Source organism: Asparagus officinalis, chromosome 6, assembly GCF_001876935.1.
Source record: "Asparagus officinalis chromosome 6, Aspof.V1, whole genome shotgun sequence".
NCBI lineage: Eukaryota > Viridiplantae > Streptophyta > Magnoliopsida > Asparagales > Asparagaceae > Asparagus > Asparagus officinalis.
Window position 1 is genome coordinate 53,577,994 of NC_033799.1, and position 16,314 is coordinate 53,594,307.

The window sequence follows — 16,314 nt, forward strand, 5'->3', positions numbered from 1 at the left end:
ACGGACACGACACGACACGGCTTCATGTTATGCGTGTCCGTGCTTCATAGCCGAGGGAGGGATCCCGCCAGGATGTGGAATACGATTGAGCGGAATTTCCAAATGACAGTGTCTCTATGCGGATTTAAAATTGTAGGCCGATTATAGTATTAAGATGCCCGTGGAATTGTGTAAATTCTAGAGCCTTAAATAATTGTGCATCCAAACAGTGGAATTGGCTCAATTCCACAAATTAAAATGAAATGATGTTTTTGAACAGACCATTATGGTAATTATGACAAACATGTAATATTTGGATTTAAGAAATCTCCAGTAGAAAGAGAGATGTCAATTGTAGAGCATAGCCAAAGTGCGATTGTTAACCTCAAGAACTTGTACACAAGGTAAAGACAAATGCGCACTGGTACATGAGCACACATCCTGAAAAACTATGAAATACCTGGCAAGGAAACATCAATCAACTACACATCATAACTAGAATCTTCTTGTGCTCAATATTTGATACATAATACACACACACACACCCACACACCCACACCTACCTTTTAATTAGAAAGTAATGTTCACCTACAACAAATATTGTCAGTCAATACATTCAAATTACTACAAGAATACAGTAGGTCTCATCCTTAGGTTTATTATCGCTCAATTCATTCAAATGATTACGAAAACACAGTAGTACTTGTCCTCAGGCGTTCATTGTCCTATAAAGGAATTGAATTCATTTCATCTAACTACAAAACCTATCAAAACTGTTCTCTTTTCCACATATATAAACTGACAGACAAACTTAATTTTTAAAAATACTATTTAACATGAAAAGCAGAAATAAATCCCAACGTGTCATGCACATAAATTGGAGGTTTGAGACTTTTGGCTATCTAATTAATGTTTCATATAATTGCAATACATATCATGCATAACAATCTCCAGTCTGCAAAAGGATTCAAGAAATATTATACCTAAGAATCGTTGTTGTAAGTAGCGGCCAATAGTGGCGCTATTGCGGCACAAATAGCGGTAGCGGAGCCCACCGCTATGATTTCATTGATTGCGGTGAACAATAACGCTCGTGAGCGCTTGTCACTAGTCAAAGCGCTCGAAAGACCGAAATAGCGGTAAATAGGGACAAGTAGCGGTACATAATGCTAATTTATCTATGCTCGAAGACTTTACTTTTGTCATGTTTCAAATAGTTAATACAATATGTTGCTACTAATCAATGTTTTTTTTATTGTTTAGAATTTTTCTATTAGAGACTCAAAAGTTGAAAGAATGACACAAATAATGGCTTTTTTAATAAACATATACGCTCTTTCATTCTGTACAATACTTTTGTTAATATTATGTGATTGTTAAACATCTATTTTATGCTTAGGATCTCTATAAATTATCAAATATGCATTTGTCGGATTTCTAGATTTTTCTTTAATTTTTATTAACTTTTGAATATTTACACATTTAAATTGGAGTGCTATTTGACTTTACGTTTTTTGCCATTACAGCCCCAAATAGCCTTAGCGGTACCGCACTACTATGCAACGCTATCCACTATTGGTAACCTTACATATAGTAATTTAATATCATAATAAATGAAGGAACATCGCCTTATATTAATAAACGCATACTAAAGAAATGTTCGACATTAATTGTACAATAAAACATGTCCATGAAGAATTTGGCAAAACCATCCGAAGTATAGAAAAATAGTCAATTATAGTGGAAAGTTTAACATACAAACTCTTCATATCCCACCTCCGAAGACATACTACAAAATCTACAGGGGTGTCTATGGAAGTAACAAGGAAATAATCAATAATATACATTTAGAATGGTTAATCGCTTTAATTATCAAACATCAAGAATAGATTTTACTGAGAGACAGTCACGAGAACAAAAATGCACACACGAATCTTATGAAATCACATGTTAAATCAAAATCTATGTTAAAATTGTCAGGAGCTTACCATGGGCAGGCATGAACGGCTCGAAAGAAAATTCTTCTTGTTGCAGAGGGATTATGTGCTAGGTCTGCCTCATAAGCAAGATAGAAGCGCCATAGTAGTACCGACTTTTGGAGTTGATCGTTTGCTAATGCTTTCTCAAATAATCCGCGTATTCTATGTGAAGATCCATTTTTACTCAATTCAAACAGCAAGGCAAAAAGGCACAAGACCAGAGACGGTTTTCTGAAAAGATAATAAGATGAAGATTATTATTGTTTATACATTTTAACTTCCACTAATGCAAAGATTGATCGCATAATACTGCCAAGTGCCATCATAATGCAGCAGCTTAAAAAATATCAAATGTTATAACTATATATCTCAGTTCACCAAAATCAACTGTTCTATTTATATACCTATAGTTTTAAATAATATGTATTACATGAAAGCAATATTGACATGATAATATAATATAGGATCACATGTACTACAGAACTGATGCAACTCATCATCAGTTAACTTTGCAATTAGCACCAGTGTTTTCAATGGTGGCCGCCATGTCCGACATGTCGGCCGACATGACGGATTTACGGACCAACCGACATGATATGGAGCTTTTCAAAGCGTATAGTGTTTACAGGGTTCATATCGGATATATCGAGGGAGATGTCAGATATAACGGCCCGATATATCGATGGGCATGTCGGCCGATTTTTCAGTCTAAAAAATTGGTTAATTTTTTTGCTATGTTTATCTAATCAGGTTCGGGTTTAAATTCCTCATTGACTTAATATTACTTCCAAAGACAAAATTCAACCAGTGGGAAAAAAGGACCGAAATCATTTCCGTCACTCCTCTCTCCTTCAACATCTCAGCGGTCTATTCTCCGAGCTGATTCTTCGATATCAATATCAGGTGATCATCTCTTTCTTTAACCGCCAACATCGGACTTCTCTTTTCTCACCTCTTTCCTTCAACATCAACCATATGTTACTTAATTTTTTATATGTTTAGATAATAGAATGTATTAAGTACGTTAACATTTCATTTCTGACATTATATTCCATATATGTACACCATCCGATATAACAATCCTATTTTTTTTTCATGTTCCCCAATCCCTGATTTTCGCTATTCGACATGAATTTTAGCCGTCCGACATGAACCCGCCATCCGACATTTAAAATCTTGATTAGCACTTGACATCCTCAAGCCTAGTAACAGCAATAGCTCTCAGTCAACTTTTTTCAATGGCTAGTTTACCCTACTTTATGTGGCCTACCTCCCTCACCTTTGTTCCCATGAGAAGGAATATGAGCAATTCCTATCCAGCTCATCGACAGTGGTGATGCTGGTGCTCACTAAACTGGCCATACATTCCTCCTGTGTCCCCTCATGGGAACCTCTCGAAGATGATTTTGGTTTTTAACGTTTAGAAACCATGTCTGAAAGAAATTTGAGGATTCTATTTGTACTAATGAGGCAGCTTGATGAAGGAAAAGGGAATAAGTTATTTGATGTAATTTGGTTGTAGATTAATATTAACAGTTGCATCTCATTGATTTTCTTTCTATAGCTAGCAAATTTTTTGCTACAGTTAAGGCAGAGATAGGATTTCCTGGTTCCTTATTTTCTTGTGATGATAGTAGGGTTGATGCAGTCAAAATTATCCTGTGACAGTTTGCCTAACATTGGACATACTCTCCTAAATGTCTGATTACATTGTTGTTCTCCATCCAAAGTAAAAAACAAGAAAAAAAATAGTACCTTTAAATCAGAAGAGAGAGAGAGAGAGAGAGAGAGAGAGAGAGAGATGACCATTACAAACAAGGGATTTTTTGCATATATACACCTTTCAAATCTTTCATATTTGCAATTTACCCCTCAAATCTTCGCATTTACAAAATTCCCCCCCAATTCCCTCACATAAGAGTTTTTCTAGCTCTCCCACTTGACTATTTTAGTATTCAGTTTTTCTACCCCTCCCACTTGATTGTTTTAGTTTTTAAACGGAAAAAATTGCAAACTATTAGAAATTATTGAAGAATTTCAGAATTGCCGTATACAGAAACCAATATTCTTTAGTTGGAGGGGTATGAAAACCAACGTGAGAGATTCTTTTAGGGAGGAGTGGGGTGGCATTTTTGCAAATACCAAGATTTGGGGAACAAATTTGCAAATATAGAAGATTTTGACCCCCTATAAAAATATAAGATCGTGCTTATGAAAAAATTTGGATGAAGAGCAACTCTCAATATCTGGAGGACGTCAAATGCAAATATCCAAGTTGATGGGTGATCAGTTGCATCCAGACCATAGTAGAGAAAGTACATCTGCAAATAACTCTATAATATAGAAGCATAAAGATTTGAATTACCAGATGCTAGTACATATTAGCATACAAATATAGCAGTAAGAACAGTAAGTATAAGACTAAAAGTGTACAATAAATAAACCTTTAAAAAGTCTTAGCTATCAGTGCAATTAAAGAAACAGAAGCTTAAAAGTAAATGCCCACGCAACCAATACACAGAAGGTAGCAGAAAATTATTATTATCAGCCAATACGCAGCACTCCTAACAAAGAAGTGTTCAGAAGCAGGTAACTCTTTGAAGATCCAACTTTGATTTATGCGGTACCACAGCACAAGAAGTAAAAAAAAATTAAGCAAGGAGACTTGAATTACCAAATCATAGCACATATTAACATGAAAATTAGTGGTGAGAACCAATTTATAAAATGCAGATTTAGGGGTCACTTATGCCTAAGTGGTGGAACCGCTCCGATTAGGACAAAAGAGCTCCATTTTGCGGTCATCCACATAAATCGGGCACATTTTCACTAAGCTCCACAGAACTTTTTCATGTGGGCACTTTTCTTTTAAATCCTTTTTGAGTTAACCCCGTTTACCGCAAACCCAACCCGACTACTAAAGTAAATAAAGACCTCAGCTTTAAAAGTTTTCCCCAAGTTCCGCTACTCTCTCTATAATCTCTCTTGTTCGAACACAATGTCTGCGACAAATATCTCCAGCCTTCATTGACCTTGCTCGATCTCGCACCACTTGTGAGAACTTATCAGAAGATCGTACGACCTCCAACGCTCTGCCTACAAGCTCTCCAGCGATGACCTCAAAGCTCTCCCACGAGATAGGTTAGTCGAAGCTTCTAAGTATACTTCTATTTTCATGAATTTTGTATATTTTAACATATGATAAATAATAAATATATAATAAAACTTCAAAAATGCATAATTCCTCATAATTTTATTAATTAGCGCATAATCCGATTAGCCGTTCGCTCTCAAAACGCGCACATAACAAAGTTGTGTTTTTCAACATGGTGACAACAATAAGCGTAAGTTACGAAGGGTGTATAATAAATGGGTTTTCACACAGCGAAGGGTGTATAATAAATGGGTTTTCACACAGCGTCAGATGCAGTGCAATACAAGAAATAATAGCTTAAGATTAAAAATCTATCTACCAATACGTAGAAGTAGGTAGCAGAGACTGATTCCTATGGACCCCAACCTCATCATTTAAGTTCCTTCTTTTGTATTAGCAGACAACATGCATCCCTCCTAACGATGAAGAAAGTCTTCTGAGCCAGGTTAGTTTTTGAGGATCAAATTTTATTCACACAGCATCAGAACATAGATCGTGGATAGGAAGCAAAGGGCCATGAATAGCCTAAGATAAATTTCAGATTAGATTTAACAAACAAATGATTGGACCAACAAAATGGGCGAAAGAAATAATGAAAGAGGTAAAAGGCTAAGAAAATAAACTAGACTCCAAGAAATGAAACAGGAACTCCAAAGCAGCGCTTTATGACTCCAAAATGTTGGCCTTCTTATTTTGATGATGTTTAACAAACAATTTACGACTAATGTTATTTGTATAGTGTTTGTGCTTATCTATTTATTGTAGACAAACATGTTGGAGGATGGATGGAATTGAGCCTCAACGATCATATCCAATGAAGGTTGGCGGAATAGTGGAGTGAAGCCTTGCAATTCAAGTCAAGATCCAAGTTCAATCTTCATCCGCAAGTGTACCAAGTTGAGCTTCATCGAAGATCTAGATAGCTTGGGTAATTTAGTTTATGTTTTTATATTATGTGTGTTAGTACTTTAAGCTCAATATCATATACACACATACACATTTTAGTTTTATATATATAGTTATATATATACACAAGTTTTGGTTTCTATGTATATATATATATATAGTTATACATATACATACATGTTATTGGTTTTCAAGTTTATATAAATATGAAATTACTTTTTCATATTTAGTGTTTTTGTTTTGGTTTTCAAGTTTAAATATGAAACAGATAAATATAATTGGAAAATTCATACTTGTTTCATGTTTATATGCCTATATATGATTTCATCAATATCAAGTCTATTTAATTCAATGAAATCATGTTTTAGTGCATTATATGTGTATTTTGTTAAAATACTATATTCATTGTTTATAGACTTCATAACAATAGTTTACATCTTTCTTCAAGTCTATAAAATCAAGTTTATAAAGTTTCAAAACATGGTTTATATCAAATGTCAAAAACAAGTATTTTACATTTACATGTTTTGGACTATTTTGTAAAATGATAATATTTTACAAATGGGAAGAGCTTTTTAAAAACCAATCTTTATAGTATGTTTATTATCATGTCTATTGTAACGCCCCGCCCCGGAATCCCGGAGTCGGTACGCTGTTTGATCTGATGGACTGGCCTCACAAACCATCACATGTCTTTTCAACACGTTTTGTCCTCACTCACGCGCTCCCTGGAAAACTTCCTAGGGGGTCACCCATCCTAGAATTTTTTTAGACCAAACACGCTTAACTTTGAAGTTTCTAAGAGTTGGGTTCCCGAAAAGAAGATGCACATTGGTGGTATGAGTATTCCAATCAAATCTATCAATACTAATCACATCACCCTCTCAAGGATTGGGGTATTACATCTACAATTATTTCTCAAAGTTTTACATTTTTTAGAATTTATTTACTATTTTTAACAGAGCATTAAAACTCACTTTCAAAACCATGTAAGGCTGATAATCTGTTATCAGTCGACTGATGAAGTCAGTTGACTGAAGAAAATACCTGGAATGTTCATTTAGTTTCTGTTCTGTTTTGGTCGACTGACCAGTCGATTGACAAGATCGTCAGTCGACTAAAATGATCGTTAGTCTCGTCAGTCGACTAAAATGATCGTCAGTCTACTGATAAGCTGAAAATCGTATACAACGATCAGCTCATCAGTCGACTGATGCTTCCCGTCAGTCGACTGATTGGTACTGTAACTGTTAGTTTTGTACAGAATCTGTTTCTTGATTTTTGAAAGATTTTGCTAATTTGCTTAGGGTTTTGGCTGTTATTTTTTCTTCCTATATAAACCCTCAAACCCCCCGACCAAGGTAACCAATGGAATGTTTTAAAACAAGTTTAAAAGAGTTTTAACAAGGGTTCAAGTTTGGTTTAAAGTTTGATTGTTGTGTGAAGATTGTTTCACAAGTGGAGGAGATCATCTACATTGTTTGAGCTTCATTTTAATCCATATTTTCATCTTGTTTTTCAGAGAAGAATTTTTAAACTCAATACTAGCTTTGTATTAATTATTTGTTATTTATCATTTTCAGCAAGCTAGGGTTTTACATTGAGTTTATAATTGATTTTTTTATTGCTTACACACACAACCATTGAGCTTATAGTATTTCATACATAGTATAAATTGGGTTGTGGGGAGTGTATCATTGAGTGTGAGCTTACATTGTGTTCTCATCCATATTAGAGAATAATCATTTGTTGTACTATGCTTATTGTGAGATTCACTTTGTATTACACTAGTAAACCGAGAGGAGTGTGTGGTGAGAAACAGGAACGTTTCTAAGAGTGGGATCAGTAGTAAAGCCTAGAGGTGATAATTCCGAGCACTTGAGGAAGGACACGGGCTAGAGACCAACACTTAGAGGGTGTGGAGTGCAGTTACATTATGAGATTGTGAACGTTGATCGGTGAGCGTTAAAAACCGATATTGTGCGGTGTAAACGTTATTCGCGTGAGCGTAAAAAATCCGGTTGTGATAGTGGATTTCTCCCCGGGAATGGGGAGCGGAGACGTAGAACGAAAGATCCAAACTTCGTGATCATATTGTGTATTTGTATTGTTTATATTATCCTATCACAACTGTATCTTTAGTTTAGATTATTTACCCTTGTGTTGTTTATATATCCCTGTATATATTTCACCATATAGGATATATCTCTTTGTTCATATTGCATATTCTTACTTATAACATATTGTATATCTATCTTACAAGAAGAATTTATTAATAAGTTTTAATTGACATAAATTCGGATTAGATTAGCATAAGACCCTAATCACCCCCTCGAGGGTCTAACACAAAACACTGCTTTAGAAGAAATATAGTAAGCATAGTCGTTTGAATAGAGTAATTGCTCAAGCAGTCTTTGCCCAAGCTTAACTGCATGAACAAAGGTTAGAGAATGTTCAAAGCGGAGCTACTCAATTGTACTTTTACATCCTGTCAGAATCTCCTAACTTGAAATTTATCATTTACAAAATAGTTTTCTTATAAATGTAATTTAAAAGTGAAAACTTCTTATTTATGAATGTCACTAAAGGATGAACTGCCATTGTATAGCATTACTAGGTAGAGTAAACAAGGATTTTTACCTATTTACCCCCCACCCCCAAAAAGAAAATCTACTCCATTTGAAGATCAAACCCCCCCCCCACGGGGCCCCACTGATTTGACTATTGTTTATAGTTTACCCCAACATTCGCATATTCTAACTTCCAGATTCTTTGTTAGCCTGTTAGGAATATGCTCAGTATGCTGCTTCGTAGTTTGTTAAGATGATCAATAACTTCTAAAATAGGACCCTATTGAATTAATTAAATTAAATTAATCCTCAAATAAATTCAAATTATTATTCCCATCAAGGTTTTAAATGTCGGTTATCGGAGATTTATCGGACGGACAAAATCCTTATCGAATAGCGAAAATCGAAGATATATCGGGGATATGTAGTATTTATCGAAGTAATATACTAGCAAATAATAACAAACATAAGCTTGAAAAAAATATAATGTTAGTCAAAATGGAATAATAAACAAGCAAATAATAAGATAACATAAAGAATGAAGAACCATCTATGTATCTACATAATTATTGTTTAATCATGAGATTCATAAATACTGTTATAAATAGCGATAAATAGCCCCGTAATAACGGCGCTAATAGCATTAGCGGTCCCTTCCCGCGATGCTATCGCTCACTACCTATCGCACAATAGCAGTGAAATATTGTGGAACATGTTTGTTCGCAAAAACGACAAATAGTGTGTCATAACGGTAAATAATAAGCGATTGCATTTGAAATTTGTTTTTTGACTGCTATTTAAAAGTGATTTGAGACTTTTTTTTTTAAATTAAACTCAACCATTGATCATTGCATTCCACCGTCTCCTGTGATTTTCAGCATACTCCCGTCACCTCTCATAGCCTCTGACACCTACCTTGATACTTCCTTTCACCTCCTTCACCGTGAGCTCCTCTTACAGCAGTCCTGTCACCGTTAAGCTCTTCTTCTCGAAGACGACGATTTTTTGACTCCTCCGATCATCTTCAGTATTACGTGATGATTACATGTCTATTTCATGTTTAGTTTCTCTTTAAATCATCTAATATGTACTTTTAGATTTCTTAGATTTTTTTTTAATTTTTTTTAGTATTTATACATATCTAAATTAGACCGCTATTTAACTTCGCGTTTTTACCGCTATTTTACTGCAATAGTTCAAAATAGCCTTAGCGATGCATCACCGCTACGCGACACTATCCGCTATCGATAACCTTATTCATAAACTTACTAAGTTGATATTTAGTAGTTATGAGCCATTATCAATATTCATAAACAAACATAAGCTAATTACCAATCAACCAAGTTCCAAAAGCAACGAATAGTTCATAATTTGTAAACATTCAAAGAGCAAATCCAAAAAAAAATAAAAACTCCCAAATCCTACTTATCAGCCGATAAAGCCGATATTTAGAGCCTACTTATCGGCTGAAAAGTACCTTTATCGCCGATAACTCGCCGATAAACCTCAAAAAATGATAACCGATTAAAAATCCTACTTATCCTAGCGGAAAGCTCCCAAATTCGATAACTCGGCGATAATATCGGATTATAGGCTGATATTTAAAACCATGATTCCCATACAGAAAGAAAGATGACACGGCTACTTTTGACTTCAGCGATGATGCCCATCCTCTCCGATGAGAAGGACGTGATGTGTGGAAAGGGTTGGGGGAATCAAAGGGTGACATGTGGGAAAGAGTTGGGGGAAGCGTGTGACGTGGTGTTGGGGGTAGGGCAGGCTTCACTGGCAACATGGGGCATTGCATGCGGGCCTTCAGTGAGAGGGAGGACCGACATTTGTCATTTTAGCCTTCCGTAAACTAATTGTGTGAGATAAGAAAGTTGTTAAAACCCAATGCTCGAGACTGGGAGGTTAGGCTAGTAAATATTAAGATTTAAGGGGTAATTTGGAATAGGACACATTTGGGGGCATACAGGTGAAAAACTTAAATCAATGAAAATTAACAAGAAATAAAGCTATAATATAGAAAGAGTAAACTTTAAAGGAACTGAGGGTCAGTGCTGTCTTCATGAGATTCAAATAAATAACCAAAAGGACTAATAATTGTTATGAAAAATAAATAATTTAAGATTACAAATGTTATAAATGAAAGTATGCGACCTTTGCAGCATAAGTGTGGCCTTTAGGCAATACAAACAACCTAATGGTCATGCAGTCACAGGTTTAGAATGTACATTATATGCTGGAATCTTTAATGAGTTCTAAGACAAGTGGAACAACTTGTTTAAGTGAACTTACTAAATAATTGTTAGTAGGTAGTTAGTGACTTAAGGTTCACTACATGCATATTAGATTTTCCATCTCCAACAAAACTTCTCAATGTTTGCAATCTTTTGAAAAAATTTTCTAGGGCTTTTCTTTATTTCAATCAATTTAACATTTTCAAATAAGTTCTGCCGAACATCTTTTGTACGGGTAAGAACCCAAGAAATGCATAGCTGAGTATGGCACATCTTGAAACAATAAGGGACTTATTGCTTATGTAAAATCTCCAGTCTTCAGATTGTCATTGCATCCTTATGCTCTTCGCATGCAATAATCTGAGGATACTTTGTGCACAAATGAGTAATTGTGTAAAAATGAAGATTATCAACCAGCAGCAACACATAAGGCATTTTAAGTAATGTGAATCCAATCCAATTGAAACTTTAACGCGTTAGTGCCCCAAAAGATGTGTAATTAAATTGGTCCTCCAAAAGAAAGAATTATAAAATAAGGCTCAAGCCCTTTAAGTTATGCCAATAGGTCTACATTACGTCTTTCTATTTTTATCTAACTCAGTTCCGGTTAACTATGCAATAAAATTTCATATCTTAAAAACAAATGCGTAGTTATATGATATCTACAACGAATTTGAAAGGTAAACAAGTACAATATATCCATACATAAAGATCTTGGCTAGAGAATAATGGGCAACAACTGCAATCATAATAGATATCATTAAGAAAAGAAGTATATTAGAGCCATTAACCAGTTTTGAGTCTGAGGAATAAACAAAGAACAAAATTGCCTCATCCTTAATTCTTGGAATGGTATCCTCTCTTATCCAAATGCAAGAGAGGTTTCACTTAGCTTGTTGACCAATGAAAAATTCAAGGGTATTGGCTAACTCTAGAAGATGCATTAATTCTAAAGTAGAAAGATGGAGACAAGCTCTTGAATCTAAAGGTTTTTAGAATTAGTAGAACAAAAACAGAATATATAGTGTATTTTTAATAAAACTAGGAAAGGAAGAGAGCCTATGCTACATATTAATCGCCAAGAAATACATAAAACTAATCATTTTCGCTATTAGGATCAATCATTAGGCATGATGGTGAGATAGAGGATGATGTTGTGCATCGAATCAAATTGGGATGGTTAAAATGGAGGAGTGCTTCGGGAGTCTTACGTGATCGTAAAATACCAATGAAATTAAAGAAAAAATTATATAGGACGGTTATAAGATCAATTATGCTTTATGGGTCGAAGTGTTGGGCAATTAAAAAATAACATGTTAAAAAAATGATAGTAGTAGAAATGAGAATGCAGCAATGGTTTTGTGGATATACATTAAAAGATAGGATAAGAAATGAGTGCATCCATAGTAAATTAGAGGTTGCGCCTCTTAAGGATAAAATAAAAGAGAATAAATTAAGATGGTTTGATCATGTACAACAGAAACCCCTTAGTGCACCGATTAGGAAAAACGATAATATCAGAGTTAATGGGGCTAGAAAATCTAGAGGTAGACCTAGAATAACTTAGTTAGAAGCAATTAAGAAGGATATGATTAAGACTAACTTAACGGAGGAGATGACCCATAACAGAATAGAATGAAAAAATAAGATTCATATAGCCGACCCCAAAGGCTTGGTTGTTGTTATTAGCTAACTCTAGAGAGCCTCCCAAATAAAAAGGAGAAAAGGAAAGGGAAAAAAACCATGTTGCGAAAAAATTATTAGCATCTAAAAAATGTATCATGTCAAATGAAAATATAAACTGGAATAAGGTTCTAAATTTGGCTTACAACATCCAAACATAAGTCACATTCTCATATTTGACCTAGTTGTGCTAAACAACGTCGATCCGGTCCACAATACGAAAAAATTGTGTAATGGACCATGTACTAGTAAAGTTCCAACATAAACTTTTCATGCGAGTGCATAAAGTTAACAGCAGGGTCAAACCAGACATCGATGAGCTCAAACACAAAAAAATCAAAACCATTAAACTAGATTTAAAACTTCCCAAAGAAAACAAAAATTAAATAGCACTTCCTCTTCTAGTGGACAACATTTCTTACAATCCTATCCTAACACTGCTAACACCTTCTTCACTTCGAAGCTCCTATTGAAGCTTCCTCGCCATCGAATTTGATATCTTTTCAATGCCCCATCTACATCTACTATTTAAGCCAAGCCCCAATTTACACCTCTCATTGATGCTTACTCCATGCCGACAATATTTTGAAAGGCTCTGGCCTAGCCTATCAAGGCTCTTGCCTAGGCCTAATTGGTACCTACTCCGCTTAGGTCTTGGAAGGGTCTAGGAGAGCGGAGACAGCTTATGAGGACTGCACCGTTTAGGTCTTGGTCATGATTTTCCCCCATTACTATCTCCATGTGCTTTAACCTCCCCCGAACTCCTCCGGCCGCCTCCATTGACTATGAACACACCCTCAAACGCCTGCAAACTTCAGTAAAACCTTCTATCGCCACTTAAAACGAAAAAAGAGATCTTCTTGGGCCTAGTGCCTAAGCGATAGGTGCCAGTTTGGCACCTAACGACTATGAAGCACGGACACGCATAACATAAAGCTGTGTCGTGTCGTGTCCGTGTTGGACACACGTGTCGAACACACGTATCCTATGTATTTTTTAGGATTTGCCTCGTGTCGGCGTGTAGGATGGCCGTGTCGGATCCGTGTCCGTGCTACATAGCCTAGCGATGCCTAGCACTTTCAATAGCATTAATTGTAATTATAAAATAAAAAAATTGGAAAACACCTCGGCCACGCCTAGGGTCTAAGGCGCTGAGTCCAACATCTAAGCAACCTAGCGCTTATTATAACCTTGCATGTCGGTGATTCCTCTTAAAAGGCTATATGTCAACCAATGTCTAGTCGAAGCTCTCTCGCCACTACCATCGATTTATCTTTTCCTCATCCTCTTTCGAATTTGATCTTTTTTTTATTTTTTTCTGGGTTCAAGTGGTGATATCTCGTCGAAGGCCTTGGATTGGTTCATCACTTCCATCTAGTGCTTAAGTGTTAGCATATCATGTATCCACTATTAGGTCAAGCTGCATTTGCATGCTCCTTCAAAATATTGACAAGCGAAAGAGAGTGTTCCTAAGTAATGCCTTCAATTCTCCAAGTGAAAGTAGGTAAGGAGCATGTACGCTCACGAGAACAAGAAGTCACTCATGTTAACTTAGTCATGGATATTGTTAGTGTATAAAACTATATCCCCTAACCTTCACAATAACTTTGGAATTTTCATGTAGTGGAAGGATCCTTTTGACATGGTACTAAAGCAAATCAGGCTACCAAGCTCAATTCCCATCTGCCATGAACTTAAAATGGATGTAAAAAATGAAATTGTTGTGTCTTGGCTTCCGCCAATAGCAAGGGTGTTCAGCCTACCGAAGTATGTTAAAGTATAAAACTATCTCTCTCCACTGTCACCATAACTCTAGAGTTTTAGTGTTTAGGAAAAGTCCTTTAGAAGGCATATTATATTTTTCTATATTTTGAGGGTTCTGTATATTTAAATATATATTAGAAAAATTTAAACCCACATAATCTGATTAATCGGCACGAAATTAATTAAACTCTATGCACTCGCGAACTGAAAGCGTGAAAGACTCTGCTTCAGAACCTTGACAGAAACTCCTGTCCATCATGGTTAATAGAAAAAAAAAATTACATGATTATAAAGTGATCCTACATACTGCTGAGTTGTACTATAGTTGGAGAGGAAGAGAGAATTATGGCATGACTACTAAAGCCGGCTTAGGTTTGGAGCCTGTCTCTGTCATCTTCCTCAACTTCTACTCCATGTTATATAGTTGCTCAAGAGGCAGATTGCTGGTAGGACATAGATGAAAGGTTCAAGGGCTTAAGATGAAGCAGAAGATTCAGTTTCATATCCCTGACTCCAACTACAAGCACGGTTTTTCCAATAAATGATATGTCTAAGGATGAAAGCAAAAATAGTTGGAGGTTTACATTGCAGTTTGCAGTAGTGAGTGGAGTCGAGAAATGTGTATGGTAAAAGGTTTAGGAAGTGGTCTCTGCTAAGTTATTAATACTCTAATTTGATAACGATGAAAAAATAATCTTGTAAAAATTTCTATTTCAAAAATAAAACATGAAGATAATAATCAATGAGGATTGCAGGTCGTTAAAATAGCACATCAAGTACACGCTAAATTAAAACATTATATACAAAAAGAGGCAAGCCTAATAAGGGGAATAACTGTTACCTTTGGAAGCACTCATCTAGTAGCATTCGCACTTTGTGAGGGACAATATAAAGAGAGCTTACTTCAACCACAGAGGTAAAGCTCTTCGGATTGTACGGATATAATCGCAACCCTTTTGCGATGCTCTCCCACACTTTTGTGAAACTTAGTTCCTTAAGATGTTTCTGAAGTATTCCAATGTAATAGATCCACAAAGTCTCAAGTTGCAAACTCCAAGTTCTTCTTTCTGGAATCAACTATCCTGTGTTAGACAACTGACCTTCAAAAATAATATCATGTTACAATAACATTTACCTTAGAGATAAATAACATTTTGACATCAACTATCCTGTGTTAGACAACTGACCTTCAAAAATAATATTCTGTAACAATAATATTTACCGTAAGACAAAAATAACATTTTGACATAAAAGGCAAGTCTAACTCGTTCACTAAATATTTAAAGACCAGGGGTTAAAGACCAGGGGATCAATAGTATCAGACTGCTGGAGCATTAACATCCATCAGCATGGATATACCATCAAGAACTCTTATACCCAATGTTACTTGGACATGGAACACAGTTCTCAACTCTCAAGTATCCAGATATATAAAGTGTCAATCACAAGCACCTCCCATAATTTTGATAACGGGACATGGGTATATTTTGTAAATATGCATAATAACAAAACAAGTATGTAACAAGTGATCATCAAAAAATATAACTTGAGATGTATCTCTGACGCAATATAGCATCAAACCTTTTGCTTACCAACCTCAAAACTGCAACAGAATTCTGACGTACTCGTAATATTATTCTACAGGAGTGTCACAGAAATGTCATATTTCTGTCATATCCCCATCTATGTCATATTTTTTCACATGGCAATTACTTGTTGCATTTCACTGTGGCATAAATATTAATTTCACCAGACTTAATCTGAGCATTTACACTTGCACACGAAAAAATTTGAAAATGCCACATGACTTTCAACAATTCTCGGCGTCCTTCACTTAACCCCAAAAACTTCGAAATTTTCAATTGAACACCAATAAGCTTTGTTAGAAAACCCTCAAATCTAACTTCGTTTAAGTCTCATGTGAAGGGAAATGACTAAATTACTCCTAATAAAAAATTGATTTTCACACATACACTTAACATTCTAAATTTTGCATATTTGTCCTTTCTCTTCTCTCTCTTTCTCTAACCCAAGCC

At 35.4% G+C, this 16,314-nt stretch overlaps 1 protein-coding gene across 1 annotated transcript in view; it reads right to left on the bottom strand.

Annotated features, from left to right (window-relative positions):
* The window catches only part of LOC109844337 (protein NRDE2 homolog), a 55,261-nt gene continuing 40,817 nt past the window's right edge, over positions 1,871–16,314 (bottom strand). The window contains exons 10-11 of the mRNA XM_020413330.1: positions 15,120–15,345; positions 1,871–2,189 (exon numbers count right to left, since the gene is read on the bottom strand). Coding sequence (XP_020268919.1) covers positions 1,964–2,189; positions 15,120–15,345 — 452 coding nt within the window. The 3' untranslated portion in view covers positions 1,871–1,963. The remainder of the gene's footprint in view (positions 2,190–15,119; positions 15,346–16,314) is intronic.